Source organism: Lissotriton helveticus, chromosome 5_1, assembly GCF_964261635.1.
Source record: "Lissotriton helveticus chromosome 5_1, aLisHel1.1, whole genome shotgun sequence".
In the NCBI taxonomy this organism is placed as follows: Eukaryota; Metazoa; Chordata; class Amphibia; order Caudata; family Salamandridae; genus Lissotriton; species Lissotriton helveticus.
Window position 1 is genome coordinate 1,940,174,107 of NC_136065.1, and position 23,874 is coordinate 1,940,197,980.

Below are 23,874 nucleotides of genomic sequence, written 5' to 3' on the forward strand. Positions count from 1 at the left end.
CGGAACCCAGTTATGAACTGGCTCCAGACTCTTCTTCAGCACTAGTTATCGATTAGCCCAGGAGGCTTGTGCATAGATTTGTGTACATCCTAATCTAACCTGCTGTCATTGTCCTGACACAAAATAAATCATTAAAGATTAACACACCTTAGGCCTGCCAAGATACAACATGGCCACCCAAAGGTCCTCTAACAAACCAAAAGGAACTTTACAAAATAAAAAAACATTACACAAATAAAAAGATTCTATTCTAAGCCTCACAACAATTAATGCTTAGACCACACTATACAACATTATGCTCTGGTCAGTGACAACGCCTAGAACTGTGTGAAAACACAGTGTCTGGAAATTCCACAGTTCTACAGGACCAAATGAATGGCAGAAATGTGATAAGTTCTGATGGCATTAGTTATAGCTAGTCAATGTTCGCTTCATTGATTGTTATTAAGTTGATCTGATACCATTTTTGCTTTTCAGCCTCCTAGAACCTAGAAGTCAAGATGCAGATCAGAAATGTGCCCTAGAGAGCTGTACATAAGCACCTACTTGTTTCCTTTCAGATGTCCAGATTTTGAAGAAAAAAAAAAAAAAAAAAAAAAAAAGGTTATAACCCTTTCTTTAAATCGGTTTCTAGGGTGGCTAACAGCAAGGATTTAGTTCCTTTGGGGAACGATAAAATTGCATTCACTTACTAATTTACAATTTCTGGCAGTATTGTGTAATTCACTCCCAATAGATTGTACTAACGCCCCCATCCAAACTGCAATATCACATTTGTGCTCCTGGCCCACACTGACCTGTTCTGCCACAATTTTTGCCCTCTATTAAAGACAGCTGGAGAAAGCCAACGTTTACCACATCTTGCTTACCTGTCTTCCTGTATAAAATTGCACTAGCACTATCAAATTTAGTCCATGAAGCATTAGCATTATACTTCACCGCCACTGCTCTATTATATTCGACCAGTATTTATCTGTACCATTACATTTTGCACCAATTTAATTAACAATTCAAAATGCACTCATATGAAAACTACATACTAGACTGCAAATTTCATTTACATTTGCCCGAGACAGCCCATTAAACCTTCCATGGAATGCCATATAGTATTTCATTGCATTGGACATTACCATCCTCTTTCCACTGGACTGTGCTATCGGTTTTGCCACCCAAATGAACTGTGCCAAAGCAGGTTGACTCCTGATCTAATCCTACCATTGCCGGTATTGGTGATCGTGACAGGCACGCCTTGCACCTGCACTCCATTGATGTTTATGGTCTGCATGGCCTGGGCAGCAGCTGCGAGCTGAGCAGCATTCAAGCTGATGACCCCTCCTGCTGGGGCCAGCTTGGGAAGGCTGCGCTCCTTGCGCACTGGGCTTCTTTTGCAGCTCTTGGGTGTGACGGTGCAAGTGGTGGGAGGAGATGTGGCGATCGTGGACCCTTCATGAAGAACAAGGGTTTGCAGCTCTCCAGATGCTGTCCGGAAGTAGACCTGTAAAGAAACAGGAAACAATGTGAGTATAGCACCTATTACTAGGATTCAAGCAATGGTTTTTATCCAACCTCTCACTTTCTGTTACAGCTTCCATACCATGAATCATAGAGTGAGAACAAGTCCAAGTTACAGCTCATTCAACATCTTGGCCTTTCTAGAGAGGCTGACCATAATCAATGGCCTCTTCACCAGTACCGAATTCCAGCCGGATACACCAGTTCAGTTCTTGTATTGCAGTTTCCAAATGTTGCTCCAGAACGGACTGTCCTAACTTGATACATTGAAGGAGCGCTTCAAGTTCCTGAACAAGGATACCTACACTGGCTGAATACTGGGAAATGTTTTTAAACAACCATAGTGGGTTGCTGGATTCAAAAGCTAGCCTTGTGTAAAGTCTGAAGCAGCTCCAACGACTAGGTGCAGAAAACCACCCTCATATGTACCCCGTTTTGTACAATGTAATCTATGAGCTCAAGTTTCATATATGAGGCCCCGGGGATGACAAACAGCCCGGCCAGTTTATCCACATGCTTATTGTTGTCAGATTATGGATATCGAGTAGCAGGAAGCAGATACCAAGACATTAGAAATCTTAGTGTGAAGGCAACAAATGTCTATGAACAGTTTTTAGTTGTGGTCACAGCCCTGAACTTAGAAACATTACTGGTGCAAGTAATACACATCCTCTGCTGGGCAAAATGTTTAAAGATGTAAAAGAAAAAAAAACGCTACAAAGTCTTCCATGTCCCAGGAAGCTGCTGAGAGGTCGAGATTGGAATTTTTGAAGCAATTATATAGAGTGACACCATCTGAGCAACAAGAGGACTTGAAATGGGAACTCAGATATACACCTTTAAAAGCGGCATAGCAGAAGCGAGAGACAAGATTTAAAAAATATGGAAGGAAATATTTGAAAGAAGTTAAATTCTAAGCCGAGTAAGTTGTCCTGTTAGCGCCTTTATTGTCACATATGGTTTTCGCTCTTAAGTGGAGTGTAAGTATTTACATGACTAACACTGAAGAGTTATCCTTTTTATGAACACTAGAGATATCTGAAACATCTGAAACTGCTCGCTCTAAAAATCATTAACCCATTTACTACGGAGGCATTCACTCTCTGTCTTTTTAAAACAAGCGTTAAAATGCAATAGGTCTCGCCTTTAATTAAGTTAAAGCCATTTGCTTTGCTATACAATACCAATAGCAAAGCAAATGGCTTTAACTTAATAAAAGGCAAGACCTATTGCATTTTCAATGTTTGTTTTTGTTAGGCATGGGGAGATTAAGTGATTAACCCAGAATCACAGGATGTTTAACGTCCCTGCCGAGACTCAAACCCAGTTCCCCAGATAAGAGGTCAAACACCCTAGCCGCTAGGCTACATCCTATTGTTGTTTCCAGTATTTGAATTGGACATATATAAGTGCAGGTATGTCCCTCCCACCCTCCCCTTTTCCCCTCACCCAGGACCAACAGCTGTGAAGTTTGTATTCGTAGAGAGTAGTAGGGAGTGAGTAGTAGAGAGTGAGTAGAGTAGTAGAGAGTGAGTAGTAGTGGAGAGTAGTAGAGATAGTGTAGTAGAGAGAGTAACAGAGTGAGTAGTAGAGAGTGATTAGTAGAGTAGTAGAGGGAGTAGTAGAGTGAGTAGCAGAGAGTGATAGTAGAGAGTGAGTAGTAGAGAATGAAAAGTAACAAGTCTCAGCTTAAGCTGGTCACTGACAATAAAACAAGTCAAAACTAGTACTACATGTCGTCAATGTATTGTCAATGATGTCTTCATAATTTTTAGGTTTGATATGTTCCAATGACGTGTGTTAGGCCCACTCAAATAAAGGAGGCTGCATTTTAACGCACAAAGTGTGGGAAGGTAGTGTGGTAAGACTCTGGACACTGAATGGAAGTTCCCAAGTTTTCTGTTACAAACATTTTAGACAGACAAACAGCCTTTTTTTTAACCATACTCTGGTATTTGTGGGCATTCTGGGTGAGAAAACATGCTGAGGTTCACGGAAACCGCACTACCCTGGATCTCTATGGATTTGTAGGTTTCAGAAATGCCCAAGGTTGGTGGGGTCACACTACTGACCAAGAACCTGACTAGTGCAGCAGTTCACATGGCAAGTGATAAGATGTTAGTCCCACGCATTGGACGACCTCGCCTACTGACTGCACTGCCACAATGTGAATGGATATTGTGAATCACTCTTGTAGCCCATTGCCCGACACCCGTCCCTTCTAGCTACGCTCCTGCTATTGCCACCATGCTCCCCCCACAGTTTTGTCCCCCCAGTTGCACGACACCACCACTATGCGACCTGCACGGGCCCTGTCCCAACGACCTTCACAGCAGGGACTCCTACGATTACCATTCCTCGTTGTCCCCCCCAGGTGGGGTTCTCTGCCTGCATCCCTGCTCACTTACCAGTTTGAGTAGCCTGTGCTGTTTTGTGGATGAAATGCCACTTTGCCTAGTTTTATATGCAGAAAAGTTGCGCGATTGGCTGACCGCGGCTGAATGTTGCCGCCGCGCCAGCAGATGATTCCTCAAACTTTATGCTTGCTAATGCAACAATAAAAACAAGTTTAAAAAAAAAAGTGATAAGATGTTAGGCTTTACCATTTCTTTGCCAGCCCATATATCAAACCTAGGGCCAAAAAATGTAAATGTCCTTTTCCTTGCCATGAGGATGGGTATGCTCTAGGCCATAGGGATGCAGAAAGACTGTGAAGGCTTCGGGGGTGGGGCCTGATGCTAGGATATTACCCTGTTATCATAAACAAAAAAAATATATATTATATCTTACACGGCTTCGGGGGTGGGGCCTGATGCTAGCATATTACCCTGTTATCATAAACAAAAAAAATATATATTATATCTTACACACCCAGAGGGCTTTTTGCCCCCCTCCGTATCCATGGGGGTCAGTATGGGGGTAAATCATTTAATCTCATCATCCAATCTCACAGACAGCTGGCATTGCAGTGGTGGCGGGTATGTCCTGATACGTATTAACAAAAAGGGAGAGTAAGGGATTCTTCACATATGTGAACGGAGGGTACTCCTAGTCCCCAAGACTTAAATATAATATTAACAAAAAAGGAGTATCACCAAAAGGACCTAGCAAAGGTTCTAAATGGGATGTCAGAAAATAAAACAAAAGGATAATTCCCTTTTTTTAGAAACCCCTCACTCACCAACCTGGTTGGTGACATGCTTCATCATCGGGGTCCACCCAGACGGCCGAGTGCCATCCGGGTGTGCTGCGACACCTGACTACAGTGGAGCTGGTTTTTATTGTGTGTGTGAAGTGCAAAAAAAGTGATTTGTAAAAATTGTCCTGGTATAACTTGTTGAAAAAACTTTAATCATAAGCTACTGGACAACATTAAAAACAAAGTGCGGATACTAATAGGTTATAATGACCATGAGTATCTATGTGATTGTTATTTAAAAGAGTCTACATGTTTCAACCTGTAAGTGGTAAATCCCAGGTTTTCGGCAGGACCAGAAAAGGAAAATGGGTGGTCTACACACTCTAACGTGTATCCAGTCCTAGATCCCTAAGACCGTACTGCACAAATCTACAGTAGGCAACCTCAAAAACCTAAAATAGGCGAGGGAAAAAGAGAAATCTGTGGGAGGAAAATAAAGACAGTCACAAACAAACAGTATACGTGCCTGTAACGTAGTGTAGGTTCTCAAATATCTGCATGCTTCATGCAAATCCCATTCAGAATGAATTGACGACAAATACTGTTAGACCTGGCTATTTCTGGTAGGCTAAGGCTGACGCCCAAGCCAGGCAGAAACCACCATTCTAGTCAGGGCAAGGAAGTCACAAGCCAAGATAACCCCTGCTCACCCCCTTGGTAGCTTGGCACGAGCAGTAAGGCTAAACTCGGAGGCAATGTGTAAAGCATTTGCGCCAGCACACAACAGCAACAACATCCTAGGCACACCACAAAAGGAACTCCACACAAGGTTATATTAAAACAACTTTTGTATTGTAAACACACATCAGATAGAAATCACACATGTACATTGGGCCAACTGGCACGGGCAATATTAATAAGGGATTATTTACAAGACAGGGCCAGAACTCGCCTGACACCACGCCGTGAGGGCAACGGCCTTGATTTTGACACATAGGACCGCCGTGAGGGGAACGGCACAAGTCGAGCGGGAAACACGCCGGTAACAGCGGGAGGAGGACTACAGTTCCCAGCTGCCCCGGGGACCCTGTGACGCCGCACACGCGCCCGGAGGCGCTTCAAATCAGCGGAGCGCCGAAGCGCTCAGGGGGAAACTGAACTCACCTGACACCACGCCGTGAGGGCAACGGCCTTGATTTTGACACATAGGACCGCCGTGAGGGGAACGGCACAAGTCGAGCGGGGAACACGCCGGTAACAGCGGGAGGAGGACTACAGTTCCCAGCTGCCCCGGGGACCCTGTGACGCCGCACACGCGCCCGGAGGCGCTTCAAATCTGCGAGTCGTGCGCGGGAGCAGCCGGGAGAAGCCCTGGACAAGGGCGGGGCCATCTGCGGCCATCAGAGGCCTGAGGAGGCCGGGCCTGGCCAACCCCCCTTGAAATGGAATTCTAACCGGAGGGAAACGGACTTAAGGTATAAACTTCTTCTTCTTTTTTTTTTTTTTTTTCTTCCTTATTGACTTTTTCAACCCCCTACAGAACTCTCCAAGCTGCTACAGTAGCGGATTTGATGAACTACGCCTGGGGAGGTTATATTGTTTCAGTGTTCACAATAAAAAGCTGGCTCGCTATGAACTGCAAGGGGGCTACTAGAAATCTAGACATTCAGAGTAATTCACTTAGGGGAACAATGGATTATTACATTAAGAGCTCTGTTCTCCCTATTGCCCGTGAACTAGAGAGGATTGAGAGCTCGATGGTTGTGGATAGTTCTCCGAGTGTTTGTTTGTCTCCGCATTCTCCCGCTACGACCCAAGCATTTTCATTACTGGAGGAGCTAAATAACATGTGCAGATCCTCATATGCACCTGTGTCATTAGAAGGTTCTCAATCTAGAGCTCCCATTTCCCCGATACCAATAACTAGCCCTAGGACTAGAATACCATCTCATTTTATCCAAACCCCACAGCCTACCCCACATGTAACACGCGCAAAGGAAAATACACACAGCGCTGCTGTTACCCAGGTCCCCTCCAATCAGGCCTCCCCCGCTAAAAGGAAGAAGGATCGAAACTTGGGGAGGCAGACCAAACAACCAACATTATCCACAAAATCCCCACTCCCTAATACTCCTAGCTTTGTAAAATCTAAAGAACCTACCAATGCCACCTTATTGGCCTCTTTTGAAATTTTGATAAAATCCATAATTGCTCCGTTAATTGACAAAATGACTAGCTTAGGGGATAGACTTTCAGGGGTTGAGGAAGCAATCAAGGCAAATTCACTACTTTTAAGAACCAAGGCAGGACCCAATCAGCCACCATGTACCTCTCGTCCACCACGCCCAGGTCCCACAGAAATACCCTACCCCACCACACAAAGCAAGACCATTCACAAACAACCAGTAACCCCATATAGTAAAAACTCAAACATCTCGAAGGCAGTCACATCTTCACGGAGCTCACAGTTTAGAAAAGGGCCAAACGAAAAAATGCCACCCCACAAGGGAATAGAGGTCAATTCCGACAATGCGCTCCAAAAAACCAAACACCTAAACTTGCCACCCGAGGCCGCTCCTTTTGTGTGCGTCATCTCAGGTGTACCAGAACTCCCACTGGGGAAATACGAACACAATCAAGAGCTAAGAAATAAGGTAGTATTTTGGCTAACCAAAAATAGACCTCTCCCACCCTACATTGATGGCACTATACTTAGCGTCAGAAGGGTGGGCTGGTTAGGACCTCTCCCGAAATATATTGCGGGTGATCTGGTACTTGTCAAATTCAGGAACAGGCATGTCGTCTCATACCTTCATTCTCAACAGCCTCAGCTAGGAGATGGACCTATATCCACTTGGAGTTTAACTGATTTCTATCCCAGAATTTTCCACCCTCTGCCGCATTCCCAAAAAGAACATAACAGCCTCTGGAGGGCCAGAACTGGACATGTCTTGAGTGGCCGATTTACTCCCACATTTAACTAAACTTATCTTATTCTTCTGTTCTTAATGTTTAGTTGATTTATTTTATTGATTTAATCTTTGTTTAACACATGTCAATTTTTATAAAATGGAACCTATTAATGTTATTGTTTTATTTTTATGCTCTGTACTGTACATGCTTTTATGAAACGTTTTTACTTTTCGAATAAAGCTAATTGACTGACTGACAGGTCCGGATGTATGACGTTACAACGCATGCTTTTACCACGCATGCTGTTACAACGCAAGTATTACAACGCAAACCTTTACAATGCATAGCGCTTTGGGGTGCTGGATAGTGAATAGTTTAATTTACTATTCCAACTCCAGTCCCCGTGGACACTAGGGAAGGTGTTGGATAGTAAATTAAATCTATTCCCTATCCTAGAGCGCCCCCCAGCGCATGCGTTGTAATGGTTTTCGTTGTAAAACCTGCGTTGTAAAAGCACTGCGTTGTAAAAGTTTCGTTGTAAAGGATGTTTCCCGACAGGGCCACATGGGCCACTGTCAGAATCAACACTTTTAGAAATAGAAATACTGTCAGAAATTAAAATAAAAGGATATAAAATAACAGTTATAAATCACATCCAGTAACTACTGGGAACAGGTAAGTACCACCTACGCAACCCTAACCACCTTAGGAGAATGTCACGCATGGGACCAGGACCTCACTAGGACCACCTGTATGAAAAAGAACCACCACCTAAGAATAAAATACATTTAGGGGCATAAACAAGAACACATTACCCATGATGCATGAAACACATTCAGAGGAGTAGTAAAGGAAAACGCATGATGCCTAAAAACATTCAGAGGTGTACGGACAACCACCTAAGTATCACACAGCGTTTAGGGGTCTAGAAGAGAACACATTACCCATGATGGATAAATATACATTCAGAGGAGTAGTAAAGGGAAACACATGATGCATAAACCTACACATTCAGCGGTGTTAAGAACAAAGCACATGATGCAATAAAAATACATTCAGAGGTACCAGAACAATACAATAGCGCAAAAATCACATGATGTCTAAAAACATTCAGAGGTGCAGGGAAAAACCACACAATTACGCAAAACCTACATAAGCCACCACCTGTGGCAGTCCCTAGGCCAACTGGCCTTGTTGGGGCTAGGACGCCCTGTGTCTCAATGTCAGGGGCCTTAACGGTGCAGGTGCCCACTACTGGCTGGACACCTGTGAACAATCCCAAGCGCCTAAACGGTGCAGCTGCCCACTAATTGCTGGGCAGCTGGGAATCATCAAAAACTGCAAAAGGGCCCTCACTGACCCTTTGGCGCAAACTGCGCCCACTGCTGGAGCCACACAGGCTCCGTCACTAAACACTGCGCAGAACGTTGGAGCCACACAGGCTCTGGGAATACCCATAGTCTAATGCTGGAGCCACACAGGCTCTAAAACAAAATAGGCTCCATGGAGCCCTCAGGCTCTCAAAACAACTGTGCCCCCTAGAGCCTCCGTGGCTCTAAACACAAAATGGCCCTCGAACCTCACTGGGCTCGTAAATCAGAATGGCACCCTGAGCCTCTCAGGCTCTGAAGAAATATGCGCCGTCGTTGGAGCCTCTCAGGGCTCGTAGGGAAGTCACCCAACTCCGTTGGAGTCCCACTCGGGGCGACTCAAAATTATAAAATGCCCCCTGCGCCTCTCGGGGCTCTCAAAACAAATATGGGCATTGGAGCCTCAGGCTCCGTTGAAATGTCGGGGCGGCCCACTGCCAGCTGGGGCCTCCCTACCTCCACTCTCGCCCATTTGCCGCTCTCCGGCACCAACAGCAGCCGCACGGAGCCCCCACCCCAGCCCTTCCGACTCACCGGGCTCTCTTGTGCGGGCTCCTCCGGGCGGCGGCTTCTCTGCTGGACGGCGGCTCTCCTTCTCCTCCCCGGGGCTCCCTCAGTACACGGGAGCCCCAGCAGCAGGCCACGCTTCTTCTCCTCTTCCCGGGGCATTACACGCGCTGGGTCAGGTGGAGGCGAGGTGGGCTCTCGTCCTCCTTCTTGATGGCGAAAACACCGTCGGCAGCCGGCGGGGCTCTCCCAGCGCACGGGAGCCCCGCGAGAGAGTCCAGAACTTCCGGGTCGCCCTCTTGTCCCGCCGCAGCTTGCCTGACTTCCGGGTCGCAGCTGCGGCCAATCGCAGCGCGGCCCTGGGGCAGGGAGGCGGGACAGCGCCTCCCACTCACTCTCAGGGCCGGCGGCGGTGAACTCGACACAGGGCAATGCCGGGTGGGCACCGGCTTCAAACAATTAAATAAAAACGGGGTGGCACCCGTAAATCAACTAAATAAACGGGAAACAAAAAGCGCCACCAAGCGCTAGAGGACCAACAAGGTCCCAGTTGAAACAAAAGCGCTCCAAAGCGCTAGGAAACAGATCGAGCGCTCCCCAGCACTAGAGGACAGGGTAACCAGCGCTCCCAAACGCTAGAAGAGAAATCAAGCGCTCCTAAGCGCTAGCAGGAACCCACAAAGTCCAGGACAAAGAGAGGGAGCACCAACAGCTCCTAGAGATGACCCCTCCAGCATGAAGGGTCCCAGCCACACAGGACAGGGCTTCCAGGGCAAAGCAAAAGTCCCCCATTCTTCCAGGACAGGCAGAGGGGTCCCCAAGAAGTCCTCCAGGCATCCAGGGGCTGGGCAGGGCCCAGGGATTCCCCTGGGCCCAAGCAACAGCACACCCCTGGCAGATTCAAGTCAGAAACAAGAACCTTTTGGAAGGGGACACAGCCCCTTCTTATACAGAGAAAAGTCTTTGAAGTCTTTGTGCAGGCAGTGTGAGAACCAGCTAGAACTGGTTATAGGGAAGTCCTTCCAGTATCAGGGACAGAGGTGACAGTCGCCCAGCGGGGAGGTGGAGCCAGCATTGTGGTCAGGCAGGCACAGCCCTTCACTATCAGGTGCTATCTCCTCCCACTTCCCTGGCAGCAGATGCTGCCTTTCATCCACGGGCTGACTCAGACAACCTCCTGGGGCTCCACAGCCCCCGTCACCCTCAAACCAGACAGTCAATCCACAAGCAGGTTCAGGCACTCCTGGGCCAGGCTCACCAGCCAATCACACGCCAGGCACAAATTACACAAATATGCCAACTTCTAAAAGTGGCGCTTCTAGACTAGACACAATGATGCCGCATACACCATTATGCAGCATTCATTCTCACGAGTTCGCACATATCAACCTCGACCCTGCACTCCCCACACATCAGGAACTACCATGGGCATACATATTCCCCATTCATTCCTATGGGAGGGCAGGTCACTCACCACACATACACAGAGAGCTCACGCACTTTACACTGTACCACAGTGAAAAAGTGCGCAAAGGCCTAAAACCATCAACACTAGGTTCCAGAAACAGGCTAGGAAAAAGCATAAAAATTTCGGGGTGAACCTGCCAAAAAGGGCCAGGTCCAACAAATACCATGCTAGTGATGTGAGTACTAGCGTGAACACATGCTTGTATCTGGCAATACAGTGCTAGCTGGCCGTATATCGTTGTCAAGTGGTGCTATATTATACTCATCAACACGAGCTCACTCAGTCACACTGATCAATAATGGTGTAAGTGGTGGCTATAAAATATTATTAATTGGAGTCACTCACACACAAAAAGTTTTTGGTAAGGTGACTATCAAAACTCACACAGATGTGAGTGAGTTGTATGTTATGTTATGTTAAAATGAGTTTTATATAGCGCTCAGCTACTCAGAAGAGTGTCCCGGTGCTGCAAACCCAAAGCGGTGCAGAGCAGGAGAGGATGGCAGACTTGCTGTACGAAAAGCCATGACTTGAGGTCCTTCCTGAAGGCCAAGAGATTGGCATTCTTCCTCAAGGACAGAGGCAAGTCATTCCACAATTGAGGCGCCAAGCGTTTGAAGGAGCGGCCTCCGATACGCGCTCTTCTGATTGCCGGGACAGAGGCCAAAGCCAAAGAAGACGACCTGAGCGACCGCGAAGGCAGATAAAAGTCCAATCTTTTCCTAATGTATTTGGCACTTGTGCCATGGAGTGCCTTGAAAGCCAGAGTAAGAGTTTTGAAAATGATACGTTTCCTAACTGGAAGCCAGTGAAGAGCTTTTAAAAGGTCTCTTGCACTGGATCTATGATGAAGACCAAAGATGGCTCGCGCCGCAGAGTTTTGCACAATTTGCAAACGCGATAAAAGGAATACAGGGAGGCCAAGGTATAACACGTTGGAATAATCCAGGCGTGAGCCTATCAGAGCTTGGACAGTGGTTCTTCTATGGGCGAGAGATAGTATTGGCAGAAAATTCCTTAGCATTTTTAGGAGGCCAAAGCACTTTCCCACAAGGCTGAGGATCTGTGGCTTCAAAGTAAGACCGCTGTCTACCTTTACTCAAATATTCTTGGCCGCAGAGGTAGCGGCAGAGGGTGGAAACATGGCTGCTGGCCACCAGGACTTCCAGCCCGCATCTGGAGGGCAACCGAAGAAAAGCACCTCAGATTTATCCGAGTTGCACTTGAGGCTATTGAGTTGAAACCAGTCAAAGACAGCCTCAAGACAGCTCCTGATGCTCTCTCCATTAAAATCTGAGTTCTTACCACAGGAAAAGAGCAGCTGGGTGTCATCCGCATAAGAAACAATCTGGGCACCGTGGGACTCTGCCAGCGCCGCCAGAGGGGCCATATAGATGTTGAAAAGAGTAGGGCTCAATTTAGGAACTCCTACCTCCAGTGGCGGCACTAAAGCTGAGAACGGCGGTGCCCAGACCGTTTGTTGGCGGTCAGCTAGAAAGGACTCGAACCAGCTGTACACCGTCCCCCTCAGCCCTATCTCTTGGAGTCTTAAAAGGAGGCAGCCGTGAGGGACGGTGTCAAAGGCCGCCGAGAGATCCAGCATTACCAGCATGGCCTTTTCCCCGGTGTCCAAAACCTCCTTGATTGCCTCCGTCACTTCCAGCAATGATGTTTGCATTCTCAGATTAGCACGAAAACCCGACTGGGTGTGATGCAAGATGTCATTGGACTCCAGGAAAGTGGAGAGAGAGGAATGGATGTGCTTCTCTACGACCTTAGCAAAGGCTGGCAAAAGAGAGATGGGTCTATAGCTGGCATGAACCGTGGGGTCGAGGTTAGGTTTTTTCAAAAGTGGGAGAATTAGGGCCTGCTTCCAGGCCTGGGGGACCACTCCCGCGCAGAGAGATAAATTGAGCACTGGATTGATTAGGGAGTTAGTCGCTAGCGCTGTTTTTGCTAGAAGTTTGGCCGGGCAAGGATCCAGAGGGGAGCCAGATTTTAATTTAGTAAGAAGGTCCAGAGAAGCCGAGAGGGAAAGAAAAGGGAAACTCGAAAGAGTGGGGCCTTCGTCAACGGAGGGGGATGAAAGGAGCGTAGCACATGACACTGCCACGGTACCAGAAGGCAGAAACGAGGCCTGAATATTTTTAATTTTGCTGGCGAAGAAGTCAGCTAATTGAGTAAATGTCAATAAATCAAAAATGGACTAGCTAAATAATCAAAAGAAAATAAATTATTTTAATTTATCAAGGACTCAAGTATGCTTCGTCAATGGTTTTTTGGCACCTGGTAGGTGTGCTCAGAAAGCCCTCACCCACCAACCTAGTTGGTGGCATGCTTCATCATCGGGCCCACCCAGTGACACCTAGCGTGTCCCGGGTGTGCTTCGACGCCTGAAGACAGCGGAGCAGGTATGTCGCTGTGTGTGCGGTGAAGACTGTTATGGATCGTGATTTTAAAACGGCTTGGCGGGGATCCCAGTGCCCGAGGGCAAATACACTTTATTAGCTGGGTCACCGTCAGCGGTTAAAAAATAAGGCTTATTGGATGTTAGAGGCGAGTTACGACCTCCCACATCCTGGGGTGTGTCAACATGTTTCAGCCAGTGCCTTATTACTATGCTGGCTTTCTTCAGGACGGATAAAAAGGTGTGTGCAATTAAAATTAGTGAGTGTATATCCAGACTATGTGTATACACGCCCTAAAGTGTTTTTCTATGTGTGAGTGGGGAATTCCCATCTCAAGAAAACACGCTATTTTGTAAAAAGTGCTACTTCATGGTTTGAGAAGTGGCATAGGTTGACCTGAGTTCTTGGTCAGAGCCTGCCGTGGACCTGTACTGCCTCCTTCGCTGCACAGGAGGCAGTACAGGTCCACGGCAGGCTCTGACCAAGAACTCAGGTCAACCTATGCCACTTCTCAAACCATGAAGTAGCACTTTTTACAAAATAGCGTGTTTTCTTGAGATGGGAATTCCCCACTCACACATAGAAAAACACTTTAGGGCGTGTATACACATAGTCTGGATATACACTCACTAATTTTAATTGCACACACCTTTTTATCCGTCCTGAAGAAAGCCAGCATAGTAATAAGGCACTGGCTGAAACATGTTGACACACCCCAGGATGTGGGAGGTCGTAACTCGCCTCTAACATCCAATAAGCCTTATTTTTTAACCGCTGACGGTGACCCAGCTAATAAAGTGTATTTGCCCTCGGGCACTGGGATCCCCGCCAAGCCGTTTTAAAATCACGATCCATAACAGTCTTCACCGCACACACAGCGACATACCTGCTCCGCTGTCTTCAGGCGTCGAAGCACACCCGGGACACGCTAGGTGTCACTGGGTGGGCCCGATGATGAAGCATGCCACCAACTAGGTTGGTGGGTGAGGGCTTTCTGAGCACACCTACCAGGTGCCAAAAAACCATTGACGAAGCATACTTGAGTCCTTGATAAATTAAAATAATTTATTTTCTTTTGATTATTTAGCTAGTCCATTTTTGATTTATTGACATATAATTCGGGGGATAAGGACTAGCTTTCTGGTCCTCTCTCTCCCTCTTGATACACGCAGCTAATTGAGTAACCCATAATTCAGAGTGGGCAAATTTGGGTATACTTGAAGAGGGAGAGATAAATTCTTTGACTATTGAGAAAATGTCTTTGCTGGTGTTAGTGGCTTCCTCGATTCTTCTGGCAAAAGATTTTTTTTCCAGGGTGATGTCTCTGTGATACGTCTTAATAGATTCCCTATAGGCCGCTTTGGATAATAGATCATAGTGCTGGCGCCACAGTCTTTCAGCTTTCTTGCATTGCCGTCGCCTCTCGGACAGTGCTGATGTAAACCATGGGGCTGATGGCCGAGAAGAATTTTTACGAGCGGCCATGGGAGGAGCTAATTCGTCCAGACGCCGAGCAAACCATGATTGCAAGAGGTCCAAGTCGACCTCTAGAAAGCCGGACAGCTGGCAGGGATGAGATAGCAAGGCCTGAGCGAGCATATCGGAAGAGACGCGATGGAAGGCTCGTGTAGTCGTTGATTGACGTCCATAGGCACTCGAAGATGTTCTGTCCAGGTGAGTGAACTGAAAGTTCACCAAAAAATGATCCGACCACAGGACTGGTACTGAGGTAGTTGTATCAATGGGAATAGTGGAAAAGACTTGATCTAATATATGGCCTTTGTTGTGAGTTGGGTGAGAGAGATAAGGAAAAAGTCCCAGAGGAGTGGTGGTATCGACAATCTTAATCGTATCTGTCTCATCCGCCACATCCATGTGGATATTGAAATCACCCAGAAGCAAGCAGTGCTTCGATCTCAGGCACAAGGATGAAATACCATCGTGAAAAGAACCCGTGGGGCCGGGAGGCCTATAAATCAGTAGTCCAGTACAAGATTGGTGCGGTGACAGTGACAAAGAAAATGCCAAAACCTTGACCCCCAGAGTGTCGTCCGTGGGGATGATGGAACAGGCAAACCGTTTGTCCACTACCATCACGACACCTCAGCCCCTGCCATTGGCCCTATCCTTCCTATAGATAACGTAGTTAGGAGGGATCGCGGTGGCGATGTCAGGGCCCGAGCAGTTGCCCAACCACGTCTCAGTTAAAAAGAGACAGATGGGTTTGATCTCAGACAATAGATTAAATATGTCTAGCGCATGCTTGCTGAAGGACCTGGTATTGAGAAGTAGACAAGTGCTCTTGTTTGGCATGTTCTTAGGAATAGCAGTAGAACCATTATCTAGTAGCCAAACACAACTAAAGCAGCGCCTATTGCCTTTGGGTCTACTGGGGAAGACGGTACACCAGTTGTCCACCTTTCTCCTAAGTGAAATGAGCTCGGCTGAAGTGTACTTAAGCATCTTTGCCTGCTGGATAATTGGCTACAAACCAGTTCCAGTCCACATTCGTCCGCTTCCGGGACGCCGACGGGCTTTCCTTAGGCGCTCCTTCGGCGTGTAGGAGGCTCGTCCGCTGCTCGGGTCTGCTGCGCGGAGCTGAGGGCATCAGAATTTATAGCGTCGCAGGCAAGAGTCAGCAACACTAGTCCACCGACCAGCGAGCCTGCCTCCCCCCAAGATGGCCACTGAGGAAGTGAAAGCCTACTGGTCCCAGATTACCCTTCAGCTCCAAATCGGCTGAGCGGGTAAAGGACAATTATGCAGTTAAGAGAAGGCGGAGGAGTAAGTATGAAGGTACCAAAAGGTGAAAAGCAGAAAGAGAACCTAAGTGTCACCCGGCTTTCCGCCTCAGGCAACAGAGAGAGAGCGAGTACGACGCAGTTTTAAAACAGCAGAAACCAGCAAACGAAGAAATAACGTTTTAAAAACAGCTAGTAATCAGCATGTAAAGCGCAAAGTCGCCCGAACCCGGCTTTCCGCCTGAGGATTATTGGGAGGGCTAAATGCATGCATATATAATTGTATTCAAAATAATAAGACAGCTGTCGAGGGGAGAAATCTTACTCCTGTTGTGGGTCTCAATTGCTTCATTGGGGCAGAGTTAAGGCTTGTTCAAGAAGAAACCTATTCTGTGGTGTATGAACAGATAGGTCAGAGAACACATTGTGGGCGTGTTGTTAATGAATGAAAAACACACATACACATAAGGGGCTCAATACGAGCGTGTCAGTGATATTACCGATGCGGTAATGCTAGTTGCCGGCGAAATTGTGTCGGTCATTGAGGAGGACGGTAAGCATCATCAGAGGTTAAAGGAAAACTTACAGTATCGATGAACTTCGTGGTCAGAGTACCTACGCGCCTCTCTGGTGTCCCCGCAGCATTGTGAGGCTGCCGGCATGGAGACTATCTAGCTGTGGCTTCCGGGTGTGGGCGGGGCTGCGTGAGGCTTGCGCTGCCTGCGTCGCTAGGCAATCGTTCGGAACACAGGTGTGGTGGTCCGACGGTGCCAAAAAGGCTCCGTAAATGGGAATGCGCTTAAGAAAGTGGAAAAGAGCAGGCAAGTAGACCTGTTCAATGTATGAAAATCGTTAAAGTAACGATTTGTGGGAAACAGTTATTGGAACTTAGAATAAGCATGGAAACAATGTCTAAAAGAGCAGCCAAGTAGACCCGCTCAATGTATGAACATCGTTAAAGTAACGATGTGCGAGAAACGGATATTAGAACTAAGAATAAGCAAGTAAACAATGTCTAACAGAGGTGACTGGTCTTAATGTCAGGTAGACAGTGGGGGCTGGTTGTCATTAGTTGACTGGTGGAGCTCACATCAGTACTAGAAATTCAGTTAAAGGAGGAGTACTGAGAGCATAAACTCTAAATTGGGATGAGTAAAATGAGTCAATTTGTCAGAGATATATAGAAAGTAACAGGGTTATTTCTGAAGGACAGAGCCCCAAGGGATGTTATCGTTCAAGCCTGATATATGCGTGGATAATCTGTAGATCCATCGCATTTCCTTTTCAAACAGGCGTTTTTGTAAATTGGGCCCAGCCTTGACCTGCTCAATCACGGACCACTTCATGTCATTTGGAGTGTGGTTAGCTTCCAAGAAGTGATCTGTCAGTCTTGTAGCACTTTTTCTGCATCGGATAGTACTTCGAAGTGGAGTAGTGTGGCTCACTGGTTAGAGGCAGCAGGCCTGAGAGCAGAAGTCAGCCCGGGACCAGGGTTCAATTCCCGACGCGGCAGGGTCGTGGACCTTGGTCAGCGGACTCGATAATTCTCGCTTCGGTGCTTACTCTAATCAGGGGTTCCACTCGGCAACTCTGGGCATTAGCTTGCCTAATCTCCACAACGGCCCTACCAATTCCAGGGATGCCTGGCTCCACCTTGGGGACTCCCAGCAAGGGACCATCCCACAGGGAAAGCCAGGACGGGTTCCCCAGAGTTATACAGCGCCGGGACGCCCCGTTGCTGGGGCAGCTGTGCGCTTTACAAGTATACTACATTTACATTTACATTTACAGATCCGTTGTTTGACTTTTCTTGTTGCCATTCCGATGTATGATTTGTCGCATGTACATTTGATTAGGAAAACCACATTGGTGCTGTTGCAATTGGTGTGGGACAGTTGTTTCCAAATTTTGCCCTCCTCCAGATCTAGAGTTTTCGTATTATTAGTCAGGTGGCAAACACTGCAGTTGCCGCAGCGAAAGTGCCCACTGATATCTGGGAGTCCCCAGGCTCTGGTGATTGAATGTTCCCCGTTATGGTCGGCGATCTTAGGTTTGGTGTTCACCAGAGGATCTTTTAAGCTACGAGATTTCTTAAAAGAGAACAAGGGTTTTTCCCAATGCAAGTTACCTGTGTTTAGTATTGACCAATGTTTATTCACAGACCTACTCATTTGATTGGATATTGCATTGAAAGTTGTGACACATGTTAACGGTATGTTGTTGTTCATAGTCACTTTCTCTTCCAAAATTGCTTCTCTGGGCTGGTTTCTAGCTCTTTTTTGGCATTTTTTGATTATCTTGATAGGATAGCCTCTCGCAGCAAGTTTCTCAGTCAGTTCAGCTGCTTGGCTGTGATAGTCTGTGGTCTTGCTGCAGTTGCGGCGGTGTCTCAAGTATTGGCCATAAGGGAGATTTTCCCTTAATGGGCGGGGGTGAAAGCTTTCAAATCGCAGAAGGTTATTTTTGGCAGTAGGTTTATGATACGTTTTTGTTTCAAGACGAGTGTTGTCTTTGGTTATAATGATGTCCAGAAAAACCATGGTGTTTCTGTCAAAACAGTTGGTGAACCAAAGATTCTGGTCACACGTGTTGATCCATGCAATAAATTCATGCAGAGCTTCCAGGGGTCCTTGCCAGATGGCAAGGCCGTCATCTATGTACTGTTTCCAAAAACTCAGGTGGTTAAAAAATGGATTCTGATCATTAAGAATGAATTTCTGTTCGAAATCAAAAACATAAAGTCCTGCCACACTGGGGGCAAAAATGCTGCCCATGGATGTCCCCCCTGTCTGTAGGTAAAGAGAACCCTCAAACTCGAAATAGTTTCTTTTGAGGGCGAGCTTGGCGCATTCGAATATGAATGACTTGGGTGTGTTAAAGGTCCAAGTGCTACTATTCAGAGTCTTCTCCAGGACAGTTATGGTGTCATCCTGGGGTATGCTTGTATATAAGCTTTCAATATCAAAGCTCAGCAAAATGGTATTTTCATCCACTGTGATGTTTTGTAGGAGTCTAAGTAGGCTCTTAGTATCCTGTAAGTATGTTGAAGTTGAATGTACAATTGTTTTTAACAAAAAAATCACAAAACCTGGACAGTGGTTCTAGAAAGGAATCTATCCCCGAGACTATTGGTCTACCAGGAGGAGGGATCTTGCCTTTGTGCATTTTGGGTAGGATATATATAAGTAGCGAATTCTGCCCTCAGATTTACAAAGGTAGTCCGCTTCCTGTTTAGAGATTTTTCCAGCCAGCTCAGCCGTTTCTACCAGGTGCTTGATTTCCATCTTGAGCTCATTGGTGGGGTCGGATTGTAAAGGTTTGTAGTTTCTGGTGTCATTTAGGAGTCTTAGGCATTCATCTCGATAAGTTGTTTTATCCATCACTACCACACCACCACATTTGTCAGCGGATTTAATGATGATGGTCTCGCAGGATCTGAGTTCCTATAAAGCAGTGTTTTCAGCTTTGCTCATGTTTTGGAAATTTGATGTGACTGTCATCTGTTCCACGTCATTATACACAGCTTGTTCAAAAGCTATCACCTCCACTGGGGTGGTATGAGGAGGGGGTATGAAGGTAAATTTTATCCTTAGTCCCGTCTCATTAGGATTATCAGTGGTGGAAGGTTCTCCTTGTTTTTCAAAGAATGCTTTCAGTCTTAATTTTCTGAAGGAATTGGCCAACTCGCAGTGAAGTTGGAATTTGTCAAGGCGGGCTTCGTGCCAGAATCACTGAGGAGCAGCTCAACTCCACCTTCAACCGCGACACCCCCACTGCTGCAACCGACGCCTACCTCGCAGCCAGGGAACTTCACACATGGATATCCAACTGCGCAGACAAGCTTGCCCTAGGAAAGCCGCCTGGTTCACTGACGACTTGTAATGCACAAAAGTCAGACCCCTGCTCAAGAAGCCCTCACCAGATCCCACGGACCTCAAGAACTACCGGCCCATCTCTCTCCTCCGTGACAAAAGTCGCTGAGAAGACTAGAAAAAATGGTTAGGGGTTCTGCCCACCTTACCCTCCCGTACCTGAGCAGGAGACATTCAAGGATGAAAAAGTAGAAACAAAAAGGTACTGAAGGGATCAATCTACTTTTTATTATCAAACAAGAAACAATCAATTATCTTGTGATACGCGAATTATACGCAGCATAAGTATATATTAGTTCATATACACATATATGAGCAAACAGCCAGAGAGGCACAATATCAAAAAATGACACAATCTATATACAACACATCACATATACAATATATACAAATACACAGAACACTATACAATACCAAAAACACTTCTCTGTACCCTTGAGAAAAAAGAATATATACACCAATTTACATATGTACCTCCTCTCAATTTGGGGTGGAGTATACAACAAAACGGTAGTCCCAAACACAAAAAACACACCAGGGAGTTAACTTATCAACCCAGCCTACATTTGTGTTGGTGTGCCTTGGAAAAAATCCAATCTTCCTTAATTTTTTTTACAGGGGACTCCGTTCAAAACATAAGGTGTCGACGCAGTCGCGGTCGCGTTTCAGCCAGATGATATAGGCTTCATCAGGACATGGGTACTCTATTCTTCGCGGCCCCGGCCAAACCTCGGGCTGGTATCGCCGGCCCCCCCACCACAGCCACCAAAGTGGGTGGGGTAGGAACCACCGTCTAGACTCTATTCCAGTGGACTCTTAAATCTTCGTGATGGCCGCCCAGGTAGAAAAAACTCTCTGAAGTGGCTCAAGTCTCGCAGTCTTCTTTTAACTTATAAACAAGGTCAGTGTCACGTTAACTCAGTGCTCGCTCCAACGCCTCTCCAGCCGAACCACCAGAGCAGAGAAGTGTTTTTGGTATTGTATAGTGTTCTGTGTATTTGTATATATTGTATATGTGATGTGTTGTATATAGATTGTGTCATTTTTTGATATTGTGCCTCTCTGGCTGTTTGCTCATATATGTGTATATGAACTAATAAATACATATGCTGCGTAAAAGTCGCTGAGAAGGCAGTCAATACACATCTAACAAGGTTCATCCAAGACAACTCCATCCTCGACCCTTCTCAATCCGGATTCCACAGACGACATCAGTACCCTCCTCGACCAAGGCCACACTGCAGGACTAATCCTACTCAACTTCTCAGCGGCATTCTACACAGTCTCCCACTACACACTCATCACCAGACTACACAACGCTGGCATACAAGGTACCGCCCTTGACTTGATCCATTCGTTCCTCACTGGCAGACGCCAAAGAATCAGACTCCCACCCTTCTCCTCTCTGAACACACGGAAATCAACTGTGGGGTACCCCAGGGATCATCGCTTAGCCCAACTCTCTTCAACATCTACATGGCCCTCCTTACCGCCATCTTAAGACAGCAAGGCCTCAGCATAGTATCTTACGCATACAACACCCAGCTCACCCTCTCTCTGTCCAAGGACCCCACCACCACCTGACTCAACTTTCCGGAAGGATTGCAGGACGTCCCAATCCTTGATGAGCAACAGCTGCCTGAAGCTCAAAGCGGAGAAGACAGACATTCTTGACCTCGGAACTACCCCATCAGCCTGGAACAACACCTGGTGGCCCACCGCCCTCAGCAGCCCCCCTGACCCCACAGATCACACCAGAAACCTCAGCATCGTACTCCACTCCTCCCTCTCCATGAACCGACAGATCAACGCTGTCGCCTCCAGCTGCTTCTACACCCTCCGCAAGACCTTCATATGGATCCCCTGAGTCAAGGAAGACAGTCACCCATGCACTCATAACCAGCAGACTAGACTACGGAAATGCCCTCTACTCCGGTCTCAACAAGTCTCTAATCCGCAAGCTCCAGACAATACAGAACACCTCAGCTAGACTCGTCCTCAGCATCCCTCGACACAAGCACATCAGCCATCATCTACGGAACCTCCACTGGCTCCCCGTCGAGAAGAGAGTCACTTCAAGATACGCACCCATGGCTACAAATGCCTCCACGAGAGAATGGCCTTTCACGTACCCAAATGAAACCTCCGATCCACCAACCTTGCCCTAGCTGAAAGCCTGCGCATTCGCAGAGCCAGAACAGGAGGAAAAACCTTCTCCTACATCGTGGCCAAGACTTGGAACGAGCTCCCGATCGACATCAGACGTGCCCTCTACCAGAACGCCTTCAGGAAGGCCCTCAAGACCTGGCTCTGACTGAACGGAACTGCTGATTTTCCCTTCCTCCCCCAAGCGCCTTGAGACCCTCACAGGTGAGTACTGCGCTTACCATTCCCTGACTGATTGAAGAGGTGGGCCACCTACAGAAACATTCCCCTGGAGACATATACTACCACCGATAGATTGACAAAGATAATCACATACGAGCACAAATAGCATGAAACCTGATTTATCAGGTGCCTTTTCCATTGGGTAAGCGAGGACCAAGACATAATGAATCTTGATAGCGCATACTTTGTATTTTAGATTAGGTTTTTATGTTCACAGCTAATGCAGCAGTGGGGACTAAGGGTATCTTACATAACAACATCCTACTGGTGAGACTGATGTCCCATGCTGTTTAAATGTACTGTAACTGCAATTATAAATGCTAATAACATTTCTTAAAAAAAGAGAAGATTTTTACTGTGTGGAAGGCAAGACGAGGTAATGCAAAGGACATGAATGCCTCATCTTCTGCATTCAAGCGGTTAATTCCACTTCCATAACAATGTGCTAAACGAAGACCCAGTATTCTACTAAGTTTTTTGGGGGGATAATTTGAGGATTCTTTAAGTAAAATGAATCAATTAAACAACTTTAACTAGAACTACAAATGTTTTTAAGTTTCACACTAACACTTGTGCAATCCCCTCATGTTCGGGAAGGCAGACACATATTACAAACATTTTATTCTACTCCATATAACTCCCCCATTACAATTCCACTCGAGCTGGTGTGCTGTTCACTTTCCTTTCCAAATATTGTTGATAACGTCTTATCTTTTCAAAACCTCAGTTTGCCAACGTCTTATCTTTTCAAAACCTCAGTTTGCCACTTTACTGTGTAACTTTGAAATACTCTCTCATTTGTTTTATTACACATGACCTTCAACAGAATAAAGTGTAAAACAAGTTAGAATTCTGATATAACATTTATCTCCAATATGATCATCAAAAAACAAGATTTAAAAAACCTTTTATCAGTAATTTACATACCGAGAAAGGAGTTAAATTTGAACAAATGATATAAAATTAATATCAAATATTGAAGGAGTCTATCATATACATTTATTGATCCCTTCTCTCAGGGTAGTAATCTTTTTCCTCTTGAATATTAGAACCAAGTAGTATCGGTCTTTGGAAATAACTAGGTACAGACACACAAATTAATGCATTATGCTTTGTAAAGCCAGCCATACCGTAAGCAGGCATGATTGCGGTTAGGTTCCCCCCTGCATAGTTCCCTATTAGTAAAGCACCTTTCCCAAAGTTCACACAGAATTTTCTAACATATGAAGCAAGGCTTTTAAAAACTGATTAATAATTTCAAGGCTTATTCAAATTTCGACGTCTGCAAAAGGTAAGCACACACCTTGATATCCCCCATTCCTAAAAAAACCCTTTCTAACACAAACCTAACAAAAAGACAAAAACGCAATCATGTTTAAATGCTATACGTCTTGAGAATTGCACAAAAAACACAATATATAGTTACAACAATATTTCAAGCCTGATGAATGCAAAAAACAACCGAATTTTTGGAAGATAACCCGCTCAACGCCATTAGTTCAGTAAGATTCATTCGTATAATGATATTCTCGTGTTTATTTTGGAGAGAGGAGAAA

At 46.1% G+C, this 23,874-nt stretch overlaps 1 protein-coding gene across 1 annotated transcript in view; it reads right to left on the bottom strand.

Moving 5' to 3' along the window:
- The window catches only part of SP2 (Sp2 transcription factor), a 188,581-nt gene that overhangs the window by 74,872 nt on the left and 89,835 nt on the right, over window positions 1-23,874 (bottom strand). The window contains exon 4 of the mRNA XM_078645580.1: window positions 1,216-1,495. Coding sequence (XP_078501706.1) covers window positions 1,216-1,495 — 280 coding nt within the window. The remainder of the gene's footprint in view (window positions 1-1,215; window positions 1,496-23,874) is intronic.